The sequence below is a fragment of the Notechis scutatus genome, chromosome Z, assembly GCF_049901735.1.
Source record: "Notechis scutatus isolate UNSWTSFEM ecotype Mainland chromosome Z, rNotScu1.2, whole genome shotgun sequence".
NCBI classification, from domain to species: domain Eukaryota; kingdom Metazoa; phylum Chordata; class Lepidosauria; order Squamata; family Elapidae; genus Notechis; species Notechis scutatus.
The window spans coordinates 28,122,350-28,146,728 of record NC_142025.1 but is presented as its reverse complement, the minus strand read 5'-3'; the positions used below and the strand labels follow the sequence as shown (position 1 = coordinate 28,146,728).

The window sequence follows — 24,379 nt, the reverse complement described above, 5'->3', positions numbered from 1 at the left end:
TAGAAGTGGAGAACTCTTCTTGTGAAATATTTCTGGACTTTTTCAACTGTGCTAATATCAGATACGTAATGTGGGTTCCAGACCGATGAGCTGTATTCGAGTATTGGTCTAGCAAATGTTTTGTATGCTCTAGTTAGTAGTGTAATATTACCAGAGAAAAAGCTACGTAGGATTAGGTTAACAACTCTTAATGCCTTTTTGGCTATGTAGTTACAGTGGGCTCTAGCACTTAGATCATTAGAGATGAGTATTCCAAGGTCCTTTACAGAGCTTGGATCATCAACAAGATCTTGACTATTCAGCTTGTATTTTATTTTCTGATTTTTTTTGCCAATATGTAAGACAGAGCATTTATTTGTTGAGATTTGAAGTTGCCATTTGTTTGACCATTCTATATTCTATAGACTTGCCATTGAACAACTAGACAAAGGGGTTAGAAAATATAGAAATGTTGCCTGCTTTAATAAAGGCTAGGTTAGAAACCTAGCGAAACTAGTTTACTATCACCTTTGAAGGAGTGTCAGAAAATATGAAATTAAGAGATAATTAAATGTATCACAATATAACAATATTATGCCCAATTCCCATATAAAATTTACTGTTCTTACTGTTTTTTCCACAATCAATAAAATATAAATCATTCATTCAGCAAAATATGATTATTAGTTTATTGCTATAAAGATTCATTATCATTATTCAATATATAAATAATGTTACCTTTACAAAATTAAGTTTATTTCATTTAAAGAAACAACATAATTAGTACATTTTGCTTTGTATATGATTGAAGGACCTGTATCAAGTAAAAATTGTGCATTAACAGAAAAAAATTATTACAAATGATTCTAACTTGACACTATATTTTAATTTTTAATTCATATAGCAAACTAACAAGCCATTTTATAGCCCAGTGCAATGCATATATCAAATTAGTCTCACTCTTGCAACTTTTTTCTAGTTTGATTGTGCCCACTGTCCTTTAAAAAAAACAATTACTGATTTTAACCTGATAATGCAAGACAATATCTTCTACGCATGTTTCTTGATAGTGATTAAATCAGCTGTTGAATCTTTACCTGCATACTCTCCATATCCCAGTGCTGAGATGGCAGCTTAAATTTCTTGGGGACGTGTCTACAAAAGAGACTGTATCTTGGTGCCAGCCTGCTATTTATATAGGTACAGCCAAATCAGGGGATTATACCATAATTCAATTAAATAATACCATAATCTTTCAGAAAGTTATGTTTTCCATTTGAAAATGAAATGAACCTATTATGTGAACAATAATCTGCAGAGCTGTATTGTTTGCTGCTTTCTCCTATCTTAGTGCAGGACTCTATACCTTAGTTATCATTTCTATTCTGGCGGCTGGAAAAAGCAAATTGTCTCCTGACCCTATGTTCTTTTGGATTGGAAATAACACCCCCACCCAAAATCCTTTGGTAAGGTCTTTTCTAATAGGCAACAGCAGGACCTGACAGGCAACAGCACTCTCCAGATAACTACCCTGATCCACAAAACTTAATATCACCACCAGAACACAGAACACCCAAGGCTGTGCTGCTACCGGAGCACTATAAACCAAGAGATGAGAGACATCAAAGGGCAGCAAGTAATGAGACCAGAGATCCTTTCAGTTTTTGAGGTTGACCATTGAAGGGACTTTATAGTGAGGAATCAACAGCTATTTGCTGACCTTGTCTATCCTGTTTATGCCATCTGTTGAAGAAATCCTGTCCTAACTTAATTCACTCAGAAAGAAGATACAATAAGAAAATGTTTGTGGTGACAGCAAGTTTCCAGCCAAAATTCCCTCTTCTAATCTTAAGAACATAAGCAATAATTAGAGCTATATGAATCAACCATTAATACTTTGCAGGTATCTAAATAGGCGGCCAGTTCTGCTTTTCAACTAAATAATACCATAATTCAGTTTCTGTAATATCCTGGAGACAGAAACAAATTGATACCAAAGAGAAAGGGGAAGAACTAAGGGCAGCTGGCTTAATTGTAGAAACAGTGTCTGATGTGAATTATGAATCTCAGGCTCTAGCTTTGTAAAGGATTATGGATTATGAAAGTAAAGACTTTAGAGATTTCACTACCTCTTTGTTATCATCTATTGATTGTCCGCAGTTCTGCAATTGAGATCAGATAAATATTGTAAGATTCCTAAACTGTCTGCTAAAGTTACTGGGACTGTTTTGAGAACTGATAAGCAAACTGGATGTCAGAACTTGTCATGAATATTATTGAGAACAGAAAATAAAGTCAATAATATAAAAATCTTAACAAAGCATAAAAGCAAAGCAAAAGCATAAATATACTTCTGAATATCTGAAATATTTATAAATATATTTTGTGATACATAGATTCTCCTTTTCCTAATAATGTTGCCTTTAAAGGTAAAGTATTTTAAAATATAGTAAAAACTACATAGAGGAGGGGTATTGAATCATGAATAATCTTTTACGTTTATTTACTGTAAACTTCCTTTGAATATAGTAGATACTTTCAAGTACATGGTCAAAAGGATAAATTAGAAAAGAAAGCAAAGTTAAATAGACTTGTGCATAAGTAACTATTCAGTCCATTATGTTTTGGTATTACCAGCATAGACAGACTTCAGGCTTATGTAAGTTCTACTTTATATAAAAACCTATTTTATTGTTTGTTTATGAATATTTTTGAGCAACCAGTAGAATGGCTTGCCTTCAAAAGTTGTGGGTGCCCCAACACTGGAGGCTTTCAAGAAGAGACTGGACAGCCATTTGTCTGAAATGGGAGTCTCCTGCTTGAGCAGAGGTGGGACTAAGTCACAGGTGTCAAAACTTGATCACGTCATGTGATATCACATGACATACCACAATGGTTTTTGCCTTTGTGGAGCCAGGGTGGGCGTAGTCTGCACCAGAGGTGGTATTCAGCAGGTTCTGACAAGTTCTGGAGACCTGGTAGCGGAAATTTGAATAGTTCTGAGAACCGGTAGTAGAAATTTTGAGTAAGTTTGGAATACAACCTCTGACTGGCCCCGCCCCCATCTATTCTCTGCCTCCCGAATCCCAGCTGATCAGCTGGGTCTTCTTTTGTTGCCCTGCACAGGGTAATGGAGCTGGAAATCTGATTTGTGGGGTGGGAATGGAGATTTTGCAGTATCCTTCCCCTGGAGTGGGGTGGGAATGGAGATTTTCCCCTGCCATGCCCCCAAGCCACACACCCCAAACTACACCAGGCCCACCAGCCATGCCCACAGAACTGGTAGTAAAAATTTTTGAATCCCACCCCTGGACTGAGCTTGACGCATCTGGCACACAGGCCACCAGTTTGACACCCCTGGACTAAATGATCTCCAATGGTCTCTCTGTTAATCTGTTATTCTGCATTTATAGAGGTAGTTCTTGAGTTTTCCCAGCGTCTAGTATAAAAAGGCAGAAGCTATTATTTGCCTTCTTCTAGTGTGAAAAATCTTTGCTAATATATTGAGAATTAGTTGATTGGGTTTTATTTTATCTACTCCTGATCAATCCTAGTGATTATGATCTTGGTATGATATAAAGTATAGAATCTCCATGAGTGCTAACTAGTATAACATTATGCAAATCTCTGGGGGATTTGTAGTCATCCATGTTTCTCATTTTAAATCAGTTGTATAGACTCCTCTTTGCTACCTTATTTTGTCTCAATTGATAGTAAATGAATAACAATTTCTTCCTTCCCTCTTTCCTTCTCTTCCTGTTTCAGCCTCCCATTTCTTCCCTTTCTTCCTTCCCTTCCCCTTCCTTCCATCCTTCCCTCCCTCCTTCCTTTCCTTTTATTTTTGATAATTCTGAGGGAACTAGTCCAAAATACCCACTACCAATTCCATTCTCTTTCAAAATCTGCAAAAAAGATACACTAAATCAGTAAGGTAGACAACTTCTAGTCTGAGCTTATATTAAGTTATCAGTGATTGATAACCATAATACAAACTTTTTAAGAATCCCTATGGAACATCATGCAATTCCCAGATTTGACTGGTCATGACCCTAATAGCCTTCCATAAGACCAACATGATTGTGGCATCAGGCCTGAAGACCTAGAAGCAGAGCCCACTTAATAGGTCTGTTGAATGTGGAGTTGTAGACCCTAGCTATGGATTTTGTTAATTTCATTTGTACTGGTTTATATGTATTTTATTTTGACTGAATTTTTTTTTTGTATGTTTAGATTGTTGTAAATTGTCCAGGGAGGTTATTGATTAAACTTCTATGCTGCCCACCTCATCATGAATCTGGGCGGCTCATAACAAATCAATTACAATAATTTCCCACAGTTGAGATGGGTGGCGATATAAATCAAATCAAAACAATAAATATGCCAATAGCTCTGAAACGTTGCCTCGTGGAACGGATCGTTGTGGAACTGACAAGAGGAGAGACGTCACCATCCTTTACGAGCCTTCTGGCCTCCCACAATTCTCAGCGCGAGCCAGTTGCTGCTTCACAGAAAATGCCCTCCTTTACGGTCTCGATCTGTAACGACGTCCGATTGGCATGTGATTGTGCAAAACGGAAATGATATAAGGACGGGGTGCGGTGACGTGGCAAGAGGAGGCGGCACGGCTAAAGGAAGTTACGTGTTCGTGTTTTGGTCCGGGAGTGGAAGGAGGAGGAAAAGACGGAAGTTGGAGGCCGCGTTTACCCATCGTGAAGCACGGAAGAGCCCTGTTTCCTTGTTCCCTGTGCCGTGAGCCACAGGAACCGGGCTTTCGGCGGCATTCTTCCTTTTTTCAGGGATCGGTTCGCGGGGGCAACGAAACTGGAGAAGGGGCTCCTGGCTTTCCGTCACAGCCAGGTAACGATATATCAAAGCCGAACCTAATGGGGGAGGAGAACAGGTCGTGCTTCGAACAAAATGGATAGACGCCTGTGATGCACTCGCTCCCTCTCTTGTGTGCGTGCGTGCGGGGTTGCTTTGAGCATTGTCCACGATGCCTCAGATCGGTGTGGAAGTGGAAGGAGATGCGGCAAAGACAGAGAACTGAGCCGTTTTCCCTTTCACCCTCAAAATGGCGACCCCAATTCTCCCACTTCCTCTTATTCCTGGGGCAGAGCTGCTGGAGAAATGCACGGAGAAAGGCGATGTCGTGGGGGGCAAAAGAAATTTTGGAATTCAGAGAGGGCATCTTTTCGAAGAGGGAATAAAATATGGAATTGAATGTAATTGAAAAGCACCTTCTGTTGTGTGGATTTGATATATCTTAATGCTACATTAGTTAACTGATACCCGTGTCTCAATATTCCTAATTGCTTAACAATATCTCAATGATGGATTAATAATATAAACATGAAAAGTTATTTTGATAAGGTTTTTGGGCACTTTGCAATTTAAAGTATCAATCCATTTTATTAGAGGTCTATCCTCAGTTATAGGAAATTAATTGCAGAAAATGCTGCACATCTGACAATTCAGATTTTATTTTATATGGTATCAGTATCCTAAAACAATTAAAATGTAATGCAATATTTAAATTCTGCTTTCAAATTTTGCCTCATTAAATATTGTTTCACATCAATTTTACTTTGATTTTCTAAGAATCTGCTTTTTTACCATAATCCAAATCTAGTTTTTTAAATAGCACTTATAGTTATATGTAATTCTTTGTCAAGTTACAAAAGGCAAAAAAAAAAAAAAAAAAAAAAAAGCAACATATACTTGCTTCTATGACTTTTCCTGCTTCTATTTCTGGATCCCAAACAAAATAATATGAAAAGACACAAGAGAGGTCTCCATTTGTCCTTTCTATGAAGAATAAAAATAGGCAAAGTGGCAGAGTAAATATTGTTTATGCTTATTCTGTTCTGATAAAATTGGTCCCAAGTAGCTCTTGGAGTGAGAGGGGGGAGGGAGAGGATAGTGAAATTATAAGCATAGTATATTTGAGAGTGGTACTTACTAGCAATGGAGTTTAAAAAATCCTTTAATGATGGTATAAATGTGCTTTAACTTTTAAAGAACTTTGTAAATGCATTTCGTATCTAGACCAGTGGTGGCTAACCATTTTCGGCTCTCTTGTTGAAAATTGCACATGCACCAGCACCCAGAAGGCAATGCATGCTGCCCCCCCCATGCCCCATGTGCATGCCACTTAACCCCCTTGCACGTCAAGCATCTTCGCATGTGTGTCTGACCCCCGTGTGCCATGTGTCTGCGCAAGTGCACGTGTCTCCCACGCATGTGCGCCAGATACCCGACAATCAGCTGTCGGGTGGAAGCACGCACATGTGCAGTGGGGCTCTTCTGGGCGACCTCTCGTGTGCCGGCAGAAATGGCTCTGGGTGCCACTTCTGGCACATGTGCCATAGGTTCGCCATCACGGATCTAGACTAAACAGCTTGTAACTTATAAGAAGTCTGTTATTACAAATTTTAAAACTATTTTTAAAATTTACTTTTTTATTTTCAAGTGAAATTTACATATGCAAACATAATTCCATATAATCCTGATATAGCAACAGTTATCCATTAGAAATCCAATCTGTATGTCTATAGAATAGCCATTTTTTTCTTCAATAAGTGTGATCTCATGGGATCATTGAATAATTGCTTTAAAAAGATGAATCTTAAAGCATCAGCATCTTTTTCAGGCAAAGAAGTTCTGTGTTTGTATAATTCAAAAAGACATAAAACTATAATTGCACTGAAAAAAGAAACATGCATTTTGTCTTCTGATATCCAGGTATAGTTAATTTATATTAGAATAATATATTATTAATTTCTTAATACTTGTGCTTTATACTTCCTAAGAAATCTGTATAAACGTGCAATTTTAGTTATTTTCTATTTTCCTGTTTTTAAGATATAAAGGATTTTTAAACAGTATGATCATCAGAGGCCTTAATTCCAATTTAGAAGCATAAATAGCAAATCTAATGATTATTTTTCTGTGGTCTATTTTCAGGGCTGAGATAGCAATTTAAGAGATCCTGAGCACTCCACACTAATTTTAATAGCTTTTGTTCAGTGGTGTATATGTACATTAACACAGTAGGAATAAACAATCTACTATGTTTATGGATTATGATTTCCCATTATAGAAAAATCCTGAGATTCAGCAAACAATGTAATTATTTGTAAATTGCAAAAGATCATTACTGTAACCAGAGTCATGTTATATCCATACTCTCAGTGTGGTATCAGTTTCATTTTAACTAGGATACAGAGGGTGATATTGAGCTGAGTAAGAACTGATTAATATATAACAGGATGTGAAGTAGTTGATGATCCAATGAAGTACTGAGTAAATTGACTACTAAGCGGCGAAACTGGATTTGCAATACATATTTACTTAGAAATAAATTCCACAGTATTCCATGATCTTATCTTTGAAGTGTGCTTTGTTTGAGGCTTAATGCCAAACAATGGCCTGATGTGATCATGATAATATATCTTATGTTTTTAAGATAACCAAAGATATTTTCAATCTTAATACCAAGGGGGCAACATTTTTTCTTTCTTCTTCCAAAATACATGGTTTTCAATGTATGAATCTGTAGAATTTCTCTTTAAAAACTTGCCATTATTAAAATCCCCATGTTATATGTGATTAGAATTATAAAACAACAGAGTTGGAAGATACCTTAGAGGTCTTCTGATCCAATTCCCTGTTTAAGCAGGAGACCCTATTCCAGATAAATAGCTGTTCAGCATAATCTTAAAAACTTCCAGTGATGGAGCACCCAGAACTTCCATTGATTAATTGTTTGTCAGGAATTTTCTCCTTAATTCTAGATTGCTTCTTTTTTATTTGCTTTCATCTATTACTTCTTCTCCTGTCCTCCAGTACTTTGGAAAAAAGCTTGACCCCCTTCTCTCTCTGACAGTCCCTCACATATTAGAAGGTTGCTATTATGTCATCTCTAATCCTTCTCTTTTTTAGAGTAGGCATGCCTAATTCACACAATTGTTCATTAGATGTGTAGCCTCCAGTCCCTTAATCATCTTCATCATTCTTCTCTGTATTTTTTCTAGGATCTCAACATTTGTGTGTGTGTTGCAGTATTCCACATATGGTTTTACTAAAGCAATAGATAGTGGTGCTAATACTTCATGTGATCTTGGTACTATTCCTCTGTTGAAGCAGCCTAGGAATGCATTGGCTTTTTTAGCTAGCTGCATTATACTGCTGGCTTATACTTAAATGATTGTTCACTAGGACTCCTAGATCCCTCTCACAGTTGAGCTGGGTACCACCAATTCTATATGTGCATTTAGTTTTTCTTGCCTAAGTGTAAAAATCTTAATTTTCTCATCACTGAATTGCATTCTGTTGGATAGGGCCCACTGCAGGAATGGGATTCTACCAGTTCTACGGAACCAGTTGTTACAATTCTGTACAGTTCGGAGAACTGGCAAATTGTGCCCCTGGCTGGCCCTGTCCCTCTCTGCCCTCCCCTTCCTGTCCAGTCCTTATCGCGCATGTGTGACATCGCGCACATGCCCAACATCGCTGACTGCATTCTCCCCCACCCAGTCACTCCTTAAAATATTTTTTTTCCTCCCGACGATAAGCTGTTCTGACATCAACTATGCTGGGATCCCCCTCGCTGTCTTATTGCTTTGCCCAGGAGACTTTCCTGAGACCCAGGAGGTGAAAGGGGGCGTGTGTGTGCTGTGCGCCCCCCTTCACCGTGCTCCTTTTTTTGCCTTTCTGGGCCTCAAGGAAGCTTCCTGGGAGCAAAAACACCCCCACCCAGGAGACTTTCCTGTGGCCTAGGACGAAAACAAAACAAAACAGGAGGAGGTGCTGCAAAAAAAGAAGCAGCCATGCCCACCCAGTCACAAGACCACGCCCACCTGGTCACGCCCAAAAAATGGTTGTTAAAATTTTTGAATCCCACCCCTGGATTTTGAGCTCTAAACTGTTGGCTATTCCTCACAACTTGGTGGTATCTGCAAATTTGATGTGTCTTCCTTCTATCCTTTCATCTAAATCATTTATGAAGTTTTTGGAGTACTGGGCCTAAGACAGAACTTGAAGTAACTGACTGAATGCTTTCTTCCATGTCAGTGTAGTTCCATTGAGGACTAAATGTTGAATGTGTTTGGTTAGTCAATTATGGATCCATATAGTAGTGAAGCTGTCTATTCCACATTTTTTTATTTTACAGATAAATAAATAACTGTCTACTTTGTCAAATGTCTTACTGAATTCCAAGTATACTATGTTCAAAGCATTTTGCTGACTCACTAATTTAGTCACTTTATCAATGAATGCAATAAAATTTGTTCAGCATGATCTTTTGACAAATTCATATTGGCTTTTAGTAATAGCTTTGTTTTTAGATGTTTGCAGATCTGTTGTTCGATTATCTTTTCTGAGATCTTCCAAATTATTGTCAGGCTGATTAGTCTGTGGTTAGTTTGTAATTATTTTTTATCATTAATACTACCTTTAATGGGGAGAAAGCCAGCATATCCAGATTATAGTCATCTTGCTTACTTGCTATTATGGAATGGAAGGAGGTCTAGGGAAAAGATAGGCAGCAAAATCATATTTTGTTAAACAAAATGAAAACTAAATTTAGGAAGTTATAGTAGAAATTGCAGGATTGAATTTCAAATTAGAGCATCTTTATTTGATATTCATAGCTGTCAAGAGGCTATGAAGACTCAGTCTGGTATACAGATAGTCCTTGACTTATAACAATTCATTTAGTGGCTGTTCAAAGTTACAACAGCACTGAAAAAAGTGACTTATGACCATTGCAACATCCCATGGTCATGTGATTTATATTCAGATGCTTGACACTGGTTTATATCTATGACGATTGCAGTGTCCTGGGGTCATGTTATTATTTTTTGTGTCCTTCTGACAGGCAAAGTCAATAGGGAAGCCAACAGTGTTAATAACTTAACTGCAGTGATTCACTTAACAAATGTAGCTAGAAAAGTCGTAAAATGGGGCAAAACTCAATAAATTTCTCACTTAGCAACATAAATTCTGGGCTCAGTTGTGGTTGTAACTCAAGGACTACCTGTAGTACTTAAAATGTTGGACTAAAACTAGGGAGAGGAAGTTTTGAGTCCACCCTCAGCTAGGGAAACACGGTGACAGGTGACTTTCTTTTGCTATGCTATAAGCCAATTGATATCATTATAGTTTTTGTAGGAATAAAACAGAGATCTGACATAAACTGCCTGAAATATCTGGGGGAAAAATTGAGCTATAAATGTAACAAATTATGACAATACCACAGAAGTTCAGTAGCAGATTAATTAACTTTTTCCAGTTAACTATCCTTTCATCCATCCATAAAAGTGGAATAGAAGTAGCATGCTTCTCAGAGAAAAACTTACCGTATTTTTCAGAGTATAAGATGCACTCTCCCCACTCCCCAAAGTGGGTGGGAATGTCTATGCATCTTATACAGCGAATTCAGGCCCATTTTTGGCCTCCTAAAGCCTCCGTGCATCCTGTTTTTGCCCTTCCTGGCATCCAGAGGCACTCTGCAGGCCAAAAATGCATCTTTTTGGCTGCAGAGGGCAAAAACGGGACTCATGGAGGCAAAATATTTTTTTCTTTTCCTCCTCTAAACCAAGGTGCGACTTATAGTCTGGTGCTTTTTATACTCCGAAAAATACAGTATTTGGTTTCAGTTTTATTTATTGATTATATTATATTCATTTATAAATGTTACAGTTTTAATTATTAGTGCATGTTTTGACTGAATGGTTGAAACAATGCAATTAATAATAGATTATGTAGAATCTTATACCATACCTATTTACCAACCGTAAAGGAGAGGTTTGCTTCTGTAGTCCTTTCCACATACTTCCATATAATCTATATCTGCTTTCAAAAATCTCCAGATTTGAAGTTGCAGTGGAAAAAGTAGGAAAAAGTATTCCGCTATCAGTCATACCACAATATTTCTTCAGCAACAAAACACTCTTGGAGAATATTCAGATTTAGTGATGTTACAGTCAATTTACCAATAGCATTAATTAGTGACAATAATATGGATAGAAATAGACCTTGAGTGAGGCAGCACTATTGGATCAACTGTTGAATCACAATGTTGCTGTTTAGGAGGTTCAGTTGAATTGCACATTTGGGTGTTTAAAGAAAAAGAGGTTGACATCCATAGTTTCCCAGTTTATTTTTGTTTTTATATTCTAAAAATTATGGAATCTTAGCACTGAAGTTTTGCTGTAACATAGTTCTTTTTCAGAGAATTGGTAAATTCCAGTTCTGCTTGTGGTATTGTTTTGAAGTAATGTAATTGTATAAATTGTAATTTATTTAGATGGTTATATTTTATACATTAAGGGATTTGAGCATTGAAGACAGTGAATGTGAACTGAGAGCCATTCTTGTACTTTCAATTATATACTGGGTAGTAAGAGTCAGGATAAAGCCTAAATTTTATCATGGGTTACATTTAATTGAAATGTATAACTAATATGACTATTCTCCATTAATACATTGACTAATTTTCTCACTCTAAATTTATTTATTTATTTATTTAATTTTGTTTATAATTGCTGCCTATTTGCCCATGGCGACTCGAGGTGGCTTACACAATGTTAAAACATATTTAAAACAAAAAATAGAAATAGAAATAGAAAAACAATAAAAACTAACAAAAAGAATCAAATAAATTAGTAAAATACAATAGAACAAAATTTGGAAAAACAAAAAACAAAACCAAACAAAAAAACAAAAACCAACTTCCACCCCCCGTCCTGATGACAACAGATCACACTTGATGGGCTCCATCCCTCTCTGGGTTCCCCAGGCCCGCTGGCGAAACCAGGTCTTCAGTGTCTTTCGGAAGAGTGCTAGAATGGGGTCCATTCTAATCTCTGGGGGAATGATATTCCAGAGAGAGGGAGCCACCACGGAGAAGGCCCTTCTGGGTCCCACCAGATGTATCTCCCTCAGGGGTGGAACCTGCAACATTCCCTGCCTCCTCGCTCTAATGGGTTGGGTAGATGTGACCGGCAAGAGATGTTTCTTCAGATAACCCGGACCCAAGCCATGAAGGGCTTTAAAGGTGACAACCAGCACCTTGAATTGCACCCGGAAGCAAATCGGCAACCAATGCAGCTCCTGCAGGAGAGGTGACACGTGCATACCGGGGTCTGCACAAAACCATGCGGGCCACTGCATTTTTCGCCAACTGGAGCTTCCGGATGCTCTTCAAGGGCAGCCCCATGTAGAGCGCATTGCAATAATCAAGACTGATCCAGGATAAAATTTAAATACATTAAAATTGATATTTGTGACAATGTTTGGTGTTCTAGTGTGATGCTCACAACAATTTCACTATGTGTCAACAATACATATTGATTAGAAATGGGGGAAAAATAAACCTCTTGAATAATATAAAGGAAACTAGAGATAGTCACTCATGAAAGGAGAAGTGGGATTTGTCTTCATAATTCTATTATCCACTTCATACTCTTCTCAACTATAAAGTAATGAGGAAACCATTCAGAGATAAATGATTTTGCATTGTGTATTATAGTAATACTAGGTCTTTAATATTAATTCTTTGGAAATATTCTTGGAAATACAGTTCAGTTATATTTCCCTGAATTTGTGTGTGTGTATAAACAAACTATATATACTGTAATTGATTGGCTGTAATTCCTTGCTGGATAACCTGCTATCAAATATACATAGTGTTTTGAAAACCAAGGCACCCTATAAAGATTATTATAAATTTTAGTATGACTGCCTATGACCTTTTCTAAAATGTGAATGCTATTTTATATTACAGGCTGCCTTGAGGTGAAGGCACATTAAGATTCGAATCCTGGAATCTTTTCTTTTAAGAATCTGAAACAAGGGACTCCTTTCTAGTTTGGACATGGCCAACCGAGGAGCAACTAGACCCAATGGGCCCAATGCTGGGAATAAAATATGTCAGTTCAAGTTAGTTCTTCTTGGTGAATCTGCAGTTGGCAAATCAAGTTTGGTGCTTCGCTTTGTAAAAGGCCAATTTCATGAGTTCCAAGAAAGTACAATTGGAGGTGAGAAATGTTACAATTTCAAACTTCATCATTTATGCTTATGAATTGGTAATTCATGTCAAGTTAATATTTAAATTATGTTTAATTACATCTCCGTCACAGGCTATCGTATTACTTGCATAATTTTAAAATGGTTTTGGGCACTTTTATTCACTGTGAATTTTTAAAGTATCTACTTAAAAATCCATGTGACAATTTTTAGAGAAAATTCTTAAATAAGATACAATTAACTACAGATAATTTTATAAACTGCTGTATTTTACAATTAAGTTACAGATAATTGTCACTTACTGTAATGGTATGTGAAAATGACCTTGAGAGACTAGAGAAAGAGATGCTGCTTAGGGAATAATCACTAAGAGAACCATAACTCACAACTCAGCAGCCCCCCACCTTTCTTGCTCCACAGATCAGCAGCAATGTTGGAGGAGGGGAATGATTTTGCACATGCAACCTACCTTATGCATATGTGCAAATTAAGCTTTGTGTGCCTGTCTGCCATTTGCATGGACTGGTTCCCAATAGGCCCCAGACTGATAGCAGCCCTGGGGTTGGAAAGCCCTGTTATAGCTGCAAAATGGATGGTGCAAGTGGGACACTCCCTAAGTTATCAAGCTGTAAAGATGATTGCAGGAGAACTATCGGGTCCCAAGATTGATGTCAGTATTAACAGGTACACAGACAGGAAAGACCACCAGATAACTAATTCTACTTTATGCTAAATATTCACAGAAACTTGCAAGTTTGAAAGTACAATTCTCTCACCATCACCTTTACAGCATGATAATTTAAGGAAGGCCCTTCCTTAGCCCCTTGTTTGGGCTGTGTTCCCTTTTATCCGTGTATTTTCCAGGCAGCATCTCTTTGTCCTGGTGGCCTAAGGTCATTCCCACATACCATTACAGGAACTACAACCACAGTTGAGCCAAAATTTCCATTGCTAAGCGATGCAGTTTTTAAGCAAGCTGTGCTTCATTTTATGACCTTTTTGCTACCATTGTTTTAAATGAATCATTGCAATTAAGTGAATCATGTGGTCATTAAATGAATCTAGATTTCCCCATATATTTTGCTTATCAGAAGCTGGCTAAGCATGTTTAAAAATGGTGATCACATGACGCAGATTTTTTATTTATTTATTTAATTTATATTGCCACCTATTCACCCTTGGTGACTTGAGGTGGCTTACATAATGTAAAACCATACTTAAAACATAAAACCATAAAAATAAAAAACAATAAAAACTAACAAAAAGAATTAAATGAATTAATAAAGTACAATAGAACAAAATGTGGAAGAAAAAAAAGGAATAGTGCAATTGTGATAAATATATGCCAGTTCCCAATTGCCCAAATTTTGATTATGTGACTATGTATATGCTGCAATGATTGTAAGTGTAAAAAAATTCATAAATTTTTGTAGTGCTGTTGTTACTTTGAACAATCACTAAATGAATGGTGGTAAGTTGAGGATTAGCTATACATTTATTGACCATTTGTTTGAAATTGCATTCGCATTAGTATTAATCTTTCCATGCTACACATCAGACAGCAAGGGATCTCCAACATTTTTTATTTTGGGTGAGTACTTTAGCATCTTCCCATGTGATGTTTACATCCTTTTACGTCTTTCGTGAGCATTCTTTCCATGTATTTTGAGGACATCCTCTTGGATGTTTGGCATCAGGGGAGTGGTTATCTCATTGCCATCTTGGGGATTCAATTGTTCTTCATACAGAGAATATAAGCTGCAAGTTGGCTTCTTCTGCATGCAACAATATTATGTAATTTATTAGTAATATGATCAAAATAGTAAATTTTAAGATTTGATGATGGCATCTTTGTTGGAAAACATCAAGTCTGTTGTTAATATTCACTGATGCCTTCTGGGTCTCATTGGTATTAATGACTGTCAGGATCAGTATAGAGGTGAGCATACAGAATTGAAGTTTCAATAAACAATGGCCAGATTTTTTTTAATTCTCTGGAAAAAGCTGTTGCTTTTCCAATTTGACCCTTGTTGTCCCTCTCCGCATGTTCATTTCAGGAATTACACTACCCAAATAGTGTAGATTTCTACTTCCTCAAGTTATTGTGATCTAAGTGTGATTCCCCCTATCTATTTGGGCGGGCAGGGGGAGACTCAGATATATGATCTTTCTCAACAGTTATCTTGAAGCCAATTTGGTTGCTTCTTCATATGAGACAGTTGTTACTTATTGTACATTGTCTCATGTTTCTTAAGACAACAACATCTGCAAAATCCAGGTCACCAACTTATGAACTTATAACAGTCCATACATGCATGAATAAATAATAGGAAGCCAGGCAGGCAGGCAGGCAGGCAGACAGACAACCCATTTATGACCTTTGCAGTGTTTCTCAGTCACATAGTCAGAATTAAAGCCCATAAGCATTGTCATGTGTTTGACCTGTGTGTTTTGTTTCCTTTTTGCGGAGACATGCATCATAATACAAGTGATGTTTATGTGGAAGATTAATACATTCTCTGTTCAGGTATTACTATTACCACTCTGTAATGATTGCAGATAGAGATCCTGGAACAGTATCTTGGTAAAAACTATTGATATCAAAGAAAAATATTTCTATAACCACAAGTTAAGGCACAGTTGAAGTGCCTAAAACATGCTAGCTGTGTTATTAGCAGCTTAGTGCTTTTGATTCTAATTAGCAACAAGTATCTGTATAATCTATGCAACAATATATTGATATTAATTCATTATTCCATGGTTGAGAGTCATTATTTAGTCCATCATATTTATATCATTTCATAATTCTCAAATTCAAGAGAGCCTTTAGTTCAATTTAATCTTCCCTTCCCCCACAACTGGCTTGAAAGGAAAAACCCTTATGAAATTTGACTCTGCCCCCCTGAGCTTATTTTCTTCTGTATTGCCAGTTTTATAGGGACATTTGCTGCTTACTTGACTACCCCTCTTTTATTTAAATTTCTAGGGTCACTGATAATTTTTATTTTTCATTAAACAATCAAGGTAAACTTATTTCAGTAGAAATAGTAAAATTTTATTACATTATGTGTAAACTTCACTCAAATAGTTGCCAATAATTCATGTTGTTCAGGGTACTTTAATGTTCAATGACAGAAATAAAGTTTCTATCTTCTCTCTAGTCCAGTTTTCCCCAACCTTTCCGGGTTGGTGGCCCATTGGAGAGGGGGAAGGGGATGGTTTTTTGTGAACAGTAGGTGTGCCTGTGCATGCACACAGCTTCATTTGTGTGAGCATCAGGTATACTGTATTCTGCCATTCATATAGCTCAGTTGCAAATAAGCCAGAGCCCATGGGTTGGGGGCCCTTGGTCTAGTCTATTAGTATGATGTACCAACATCTACCATTGTTGGGAAGAACCAATAGCCTTTTTTGGTGATGATGGTGGATGAGCACTTACAAAGAAAGTAGGGTAAACCCTTTGTTGCTTTCTCCATTATAGATATATAACAATGATTATCAACACTGCTAATCAATAATACAGAAAATATTTACACACACACACACACACCTACCCCTGTTATTAACATACTTGTGTCTTTAAGCATTCACCCTTCCATCCAAAACACTTGAGCCCATATTCAGAATTCAGTGTACTATTGGGAACAATTTATTCATGGATTATTTTATACATCCTTACTAATTGATAAAATTCCAATAATTTGATGTATTTAAAATACCATGGGACTTGTGGTATCACAAAGGTAAGAATGCAGTATTGCAGGCTAATTCAACTCATGGCCATGAGCTTGATCCTCCTTAGTTTAAGGTTGACACAGCCTTCCTTCCTTCCAAAGTTGGTAAAATGAGGGCTCAGATTGTTGAGGGCAATATGCTGACTGTAAATTGCTTAGAGAGGGCTGTGAAGCACTATAAAGCAGTGTATAAATCTAAGTGCTATTACAATTAATGAGCAATTGCTGATTTTCTTTTCTTTCTTTTCTTTATGAATAACAGTATCATGTGATCAAAATTTAATACAAAGAACTATGATTATGGAGAGGAAGCTAATTGGGGTTGGTATCGAGGACTTAGTGGTGACATAGAACGTTTAGCCTTTCTTCATGAACTGAAATGTTTTACAAAATCAGTTTTAATAGTATTGTAAATGGTTGCAAGAAGACATTCTGCAATAGTATAATGGAAACATACATCTGTTACCTTGGACATTGCCAGACATGTGCCATTAAAGTTACCCTGTGAGGTTTCAGCTAATAATATTTGTATTTGGTAACCAATAAAATTAGGCTTATCAGATGTGAATTGCAAAAAATTGGGTGACCAGCAAATGGCAGCAAAGAAATGTTTATATCTCTACATGTGGTTGCACTAAAACATATTGGGGTCAGTTTTGTTTCAGAAGTCTGTGCACAATATAACATGGATATTATTTATTTCAAATTTTTGGATCTTTCTAGTTATGTCTATTGCATTAGATTCTGGTGATGTAAGTTGAAATATAGTGTTTAGGTTTGCATAATTTGCTAGATTGTTATGTTGCTTTCCTCGTATTTCTTGTAATAAACAAAGAAATAAAAAGGATGTTTAACAAAGTGAAAGTAAAATAAGAAAAAAAGGAAAAAGAAAACAAAGAAAATAAATTAATTATGACTAGTAAAAGGGTTGAGCGTTGGGAAGCAGAGTGGGAGAGGGGGAGTCTGTTGTTGATCTAGAGCCATCTCCAGAGTTGAGTTCCTCCATTGGGTCCCCAGGCAGATTTGCAGAGTCAGGTCTTTGGACTCTTCTGGAAGGATAGGAGGTGGGGGCCAGATCTTACCCTAGAGGGCAGGGTGTTCCAAAGGGCAGGTGCTGCAGCAGAGAAGTCTCTTCTGGATCCTGACAGAGTTCTTTGACTGTTGGGATCTGCAACACGGCCAATCTGCTGCCCGAGTAGGATAGGATAGTTGTACCAGGTCCAGAGTTGGTATGCTACCAGTTCAGCCCAGTTCTATAGAACCTGTAGCTGCAAAGAGCAGCTGACACCAAACCGGTTCGGTATTTGGCCCACCCACCTGCCCAGTCACTAGGCTGTCCTTTATTCCCTGCTTTTCCTTCCTCAGCTGCTTTGCAAACCACAGCTGAGGTTAAAAAAGCAGGAAAGAAGAGGATTTTCAACCCAGCGCTTGTCAGCTGTCCAGGCGGCACAGCTGATTTCTTGCAAATGCACACATGCGTAGTTCGGAAAACTGGCAAATCGCTCCACTGGCTGGCCCCTCCCCTCCCTGCCCACTCATTCCTTACCTGGCATGCGAGCCATCCAACTTAACTGGTTTGGTAAGTTGCTATTTTTCCCCCCAACCATCAGCTGTTCTGCTCTGCCGGGAGATTTAGATTAGCTAGAAAGCAGGAAATCCTTGGATTTCTTGCTTTCTAGCTAATCTAAAGAAGAGCCAAACCTTCCTTAGGACTGAAGCTTCTACTTTCCAGTGCAGACTCAAGTAGCTGATTGGAGATAGATAGATCTCAAGTGAATCTGTGATTCTGTGAGCAACTCAATCTGCCTGCCTGCTTTTGGATAAAAGTTGCTCTTTTTTATAAAAAAAATAAATATTTACATAAAAACACACCCACAAATTAGGCCACATCCACAGAACCGGTTATTAAGAAATTTGAATCCCACCCCTGACTGGGACAATACATTTCTTCATATAGCCTGGACCTATGCCATTAAGAGCTTTAAAAGTCGTAATCAACACCTTGAACTGTACTCAGAAGCAGATGGGTAGCTGGTGTAGGGGCTCCAAATACTGCTCTCACTGCCATACTTTGTATTAAATTAAGCTTTCAAATGATTTCAAGCCCATATAGAGTGCATTTCAATAATTCAAATTAGAATTGACTAGGGCTTGAGTAACCGAGTGCAGGGAGTCACAATCTAGGAAAGGTGGCAGCTGATGCACATGTGGATATGTAAGAGAATCTCAAGGATATTTTTAGATTCCTTACATAGATCACATTGGCATTGCTCCAATAACATTGCTCAATAACAGTATTAGATCTGATTCTGGGTTGGATCTATGCAGGGGTGGGATCCGACAGGGTCAACTACCGGTTCAGTGATTTACGAGGTTCAGTGATTTACGATGTGCTTCCCTGCACGCGCCTGTAAATCATCAGCCTGGTGCCTGGACAGCTGAGCAGCGCTGCTTGCCAAGAAGCAGCCTTTGAAAAAGCCCTTTTTTCTTGCTTTTTAAACTGCTGCCGTGAAGTTGAAAACTCAGGAAATAAAGATCAGGTAAGAGCCCAGGCGTGTGGGCAGAAACATCAGCAGACATAGAACCGGTTCTATGTCTGCTGCTCTTCAGAGCTACCGGTTCTACAGAGGTGAACAGAACCGGTAGAGACCCACTCCTGGATCTATGACATGGCAGCCATGGAGATTATGAACTGAGCCACTTCTCAGGCTGAGTCAAAGAAGGAAGATTGAAGTCATTCAGAAGTTTGGGGAATTCCACTGCCAATGCAGGGATCAGATATGCAGCCTAACTTCCAGTGACTATGTCAAAGAAAGTATGTCATAGAGCAGGGGTCCCCAACCGCCGGTCCGCGGACGGTGCACCGCCGCGGAACAAGCCTTACCGGGCCGCTGGTTGCTGGGCGCCGCCATCTTTTTTGGTAAAAAAGCAATTTTTCGTCAAAAAGATGAGTGGCGCCAGCGCTCGGTGAGCTTTTCCGGTAGAAAGCCATTTCTACCCGAAAAAGCTCACCGAAGCGCCGCCATTTTTTGACGAAAATCGCTTCGGTGACATCACCGGAAGTGATTTTTCGTAAAAAAATGGCGGCGCCCAGCTGACGCCGGAACCGGGCCGCGGCGCCCAGCTGACGCCGGAACCGGGCCGCGGCGTCGAAAAGGTTGGGGATCCCTGTCATAGAGCACTGGGTGCAAGGAAACATAAACTAGACCACAGTGAAAATTCTATACATCCTGCTCTTTATGCTCCAAATTTCCTCTTCTGTGTACTTCATACATCTTTCACTTGTAAATTATGGTTTGTTGCACAGTCAGCAGGATGTTCAGATTGGGTTTGGCATTTTTGTCTACCTATCAAGTCCTTTCCGATGGAGATGTTTAGTGGTGGTACAGATATCATTGCATGATGTCAACTTTTGCAATTGACTGATAATGAATATGTCAGTGCCAATGGTGTCAAATGGTGCTCCAGTTGTTTTGGAATAGATTATTATTATTATTATTATTATTATTATTATTATTATTATTATTATTATTATTATTATTATTATTATTATTATTATTATTATTTTAGTGTCTGGTCAGTTTAATGTTTACTGACTTTCAATGTTTGCAAGCCCAGATGGGCAGCTCGCAAACCTAATAAAGAGGAAAAAAAGAAAAAATGTAAACCATTGGATTTAACTTGTACTTACTTAGAAAATTGAAGTCTGCTTGACACACTTTTATCACTTATAATACAGATCAGAATTAAAGCTTGTTCCCGTGAGTTTTACACTTTTATTCCTTTCTTTGCAATATACTGCAGAACTGTAGCAGTCTATTACTTCTATCTTGTTTTAGATCTACTTGTTCTTCCCAGAATACCTCACACACATACAGACATGTGTTTGTGTGTGTGTATTTTTCTCTGCATTGAAATAATCTTTAAGAAAGAGATAATTGCCATAATAACTAAGAAACTAGAAAAATGAAGTTGGAATTGATCATTTGAATTTAGAAACCTGGGGCATGGCAAACTGTTTCATAGGAAGTAAGGAAATAATACAGAACAAAGATCAACTTTCCTTCTGAAAAAAACGCTAAGCTCAGAACATTGTGATTACGTGCACAAATTATTAAATGAATCCCCAGTCTAATAATTTTCGAATACATGGAGTGGAAAAGGAGATCTTATCATCATTAATCATAAAACTCCTTATAGTTTGGATTTAGATAAGTGTCATCAGCACAAGATCTACTTTGCTATATGAGAGATTGTCTTCCTATATTTAAATATTTTTATTGAAATTAACACTTGCAAAGTTATGAATTAAATTTAGATTTGACCTTATAGTATGTACACTAATATTAGAAGTCAACTCTAACATGCAGCGCTGTGTCTATAAACCTGTTAAAGCATTATTACTATCATGGACTTTTTAATGGAGTGTGACAGAAAAGAATGTTCTAAGCCAATGGGACATGAAGAGAACCCAATTTCTGTTCCTTTCTCTTTTTCTTTAGCTGCTTTTTTAACACAAACGGTATGTCTTGATGACACAACAGTAAAATTTGAAATTTGGGATACAGCTGGTCAAGAACGGTACCACAGTTTGGCACCAATGTATTACAGAGGAGCACAGGCAGCTATAGTTGTATACGATATTACCAATGAGGTAGGTAAAGTTAATGTGATAGTTGAAATCTTTGTTATCAATAGAAAACATTGATATAGTATTAATTTCTACAATATGAACTAGTATTTCCATCATAAGATTTTTTTTTGCTCTAGTTTTAACGTTTTACGGCTGTTGTTCAATAACATAGTTTATTTACATTCAAAAATATAGGATGACAGCATTTTTTTCTCTCTGCCATTTCCTAAGTATTAGGGTGTTTAACTTTAGAATAGATTTCAGGAAACCATCTTGTGCTATATATTGCTCCTAAAACTGCTGTTGTTTTTCAGTCTTCAAAGCAGTCTGCAGTACATGTTCCCAAATTGTCTTGTCCCTTTGCAAAATAATTGCAAAGGTCAGTTCTATATCATAGAATATCAAATTATACTATTGTGCTTTTGATCATCCAAACTTTTCACTGTGTGAAAAACACTGCTATCCATTATGAAGCTACAGCACCAAAAAAACCACAACATTTTGGATTGTTTTTCCTCAAGTTTAATCAAGGTAGTTTCATATTTTTATACAGTTATCGTTTCTGCATCTTATGTGGGTTGTTGCTGTGTTCTCTTGTTTATTTTTTATTTTTATAATATTTAATATGAAAGCCATCTGGATGACTTTGGGCCAATCAGTTTCTCTCAACTCAATTCACCTCACAAGACTGTTGTTGTGGGGAAAATAGGAAGAAACTGTTGGATATGTTGAGTTATTTGTAAAGATAATAAAGATGGAGTACAAATTAATAAATAAAATAAATATATAGTAATAAATATAATAATTTGTTATTATAATTTTTATTTATTTATCCATTTTAAAAGTTAAGGCAATGAGTGAACATCTACATTATGTCATGTTATTTTACATTTTTTGTTTTCAAGATACTAAAAGAATCTTGTAATATATCTACATTTATTATAAAATAAAATTTTTATAGATTGAGATTGTAATCGATTTCATCAAAAGCATAAAGAATAAGATAAGCTGTATATGCAAGATATAGTAAAGTAATAAAAATTATTAAAGGAAAAAAGAAATGTAGGAATGGAAGATTGTAATAATAGATACTGGCTATTTGCAAAACATTTTCCTTCGCCTATTTCACGTTAATGACTTGGCTATTTTATAGATGAATTTATAATCTTGAACAAATCTTCATTGAAGCAGTTTATAGTTATAGTTTTTAAAATTAGAGTTTATGCAACAAAAGAGAAAACAGAATTGAATTAAAATGTAGTTTTTGGCATTGGATATCAAACCATATCCTTTTATTGGCAGATTGTAAAATGGAAAAAGAAATGAGTTTTTTCTTTAAATACTTGACAGGAATCTTTTGCAAGAGCAAAAAACTGGGTAAAAGAACTCCAGAGGCAAGCAAATCCCAACATTGTAATAGCTTTAGCAGGAAATAAGGCTGATCTAGCTAACAAAAGGGCTGTAGATTTTCAGGTAAGTTTTAGTTCCCATATTTTTGTCTGAAATTGTAGCTTTGCTGAAATAACGTATAGAAATGTAAAACACTGTAGTACTATTACTTTGATAGGATACTTCTATCAGTAGTTAGATCTTTATTTTATGATTCATATTATGAATATTCTAAATCATCACTCATCTTCTGAAACCTCAATATCTACTTATCAATGCCAAAAAAATAGTATCTGGAATGACAATGGCTGGGAAGCAAATGATAGTAATTACAGTTGTACCTTGGTATTTGACTGCTTCAAAACTCAAAAATATGGTAATCAACATATTTTGATGAAAAATGTTGTCAGTACTCATAGTTTCTTTGGTATTCAGCACCCTGCAAAAGGAATAGCCGCAGAGGGCAGACAGAAAGTCGGCCATACTTGGAAGGTTACTACAAAAGGAAGAGGGAGATGGCCACAGAGGGCGGACAGGAAGTCAGCCATGATGGAAAGGTCACTGGCATAGGAAAAAAGACAGAAAGTTTTTCCTGGCCAAAACAAAGGGTCACATGGAAAGTCACCTTGTTCGTTTGGCACTTGTTTTTAATATCGTCATGCCTCCCAGAACCAATTGAGTACCGAGTACTACTGTATTTATACCAACAGAGTTCATAAAGAACTACCAGTTCTCCCTCCTTCTTAAGCAACATAAACATTTATTACAATAATTTTAATTGTGTACAGAACTGCCTGATGAAATTAAAAAGCATAACTCATGTTATACTACTACTAATAAAGGATCTTTACTATCTTTATTATCAATAGTAAAGGATTTTAATCTGCTAGTTGTTGTCAATTACAGGGGATAGTGCTTATCTCCATTTCAAGGGCCATTGAGTCAGTGCTGTCCAAAGACATTTCCATGGTCATATGGCCAGCAGTTAAGAAGCTGGGCTTGTTGACTCAAAAGCCGATAGCCCAGTTTCAAGACCCAAGTGTTACATGATGGAGTAAGCTCCTGTTCTTGTTTTAACTTCTGCCAACCTAGAAGTTTGGAAGCATGAAAATGCAAGAGGACAAATATTGCCACTACATCATTCTAAAAAAAATAAAAATAAATGCAGTCTTAGATGCTGTGATATTCAGAAGCCCAGGTATACACTGCGTGTATTTGCCTAACACGTGTTAGTTAATATGTTTGAATAAATAAAATACTACATTTGGACTATGGAAGCACCGATTTTCATACAGTCTTGGGGTTCATGATTTTGGCCAATTTTTAAACTAACAGATTTGTAACAAGATGAAATGCAAAAATTATGCATACTTTAACAGACAGGCGGATTTTAATTGGTGATAATTATGGATAAAAGTAGGACCTGTCAGGAATTTTGAGGCCAATTAATAATGCAACTCTTTGGGTATTTGAATTGAAAAAAAAAAAAAAATAGAAGTACTTCCATGTGCTTGTCAGAGTTTTAACAAAGCACACCTATTCTTCAAGTCCAGTATTAATATTTCACTACCTTTAAAGTAAGTATGAATAACTTACTTCCAAGAGAATTATC

The 24,379-nt window shown here is 37.0% G+C and overlaps 1 protein-coding gene across 2 annotated transcripts in view; it reads left to right on the top strand.

Annotated features, from left to right (window-relative positions):
- The first annotated feature begins 4,436 nt into the window (after positions 1 to 4,436).
- The window catches only part of RAB5A (RAB5A, member RAS oncogene family), a 24,645-nt gene continuing 4,702 nt past the window's right edge, over positions 4,437 to 24,379 (top strand). Inside the window, exons 1-4 of one of the 2 annotated variants that reach the window (XM_026673561.2) lie at positions 4,437 to 4,836; positions 12,770 to 13,022; positions 21,248 to 21,399; positions 22,729 to 22,851. In XM_026673561.2, coding sequence (XP_026529346.1) covers positions 12,860 to 13,022; positions 21,248 to 21,399; positions 22,729 to 22,851 — 438 coding nt within the window. In that variant the 5' untranslated portion in view covers positions 4,437 to 4,836; positions 12,770 to 12,859. The remainder of the gene's footprint in view (positions 4,837 to 12,769; positions 13,023 to 21,247; positions 21,400 to 22,728; positions 22,852 to 24,379) is intronic. The other variant, XM_087945072.1, reaches the window with a different exon arrangement.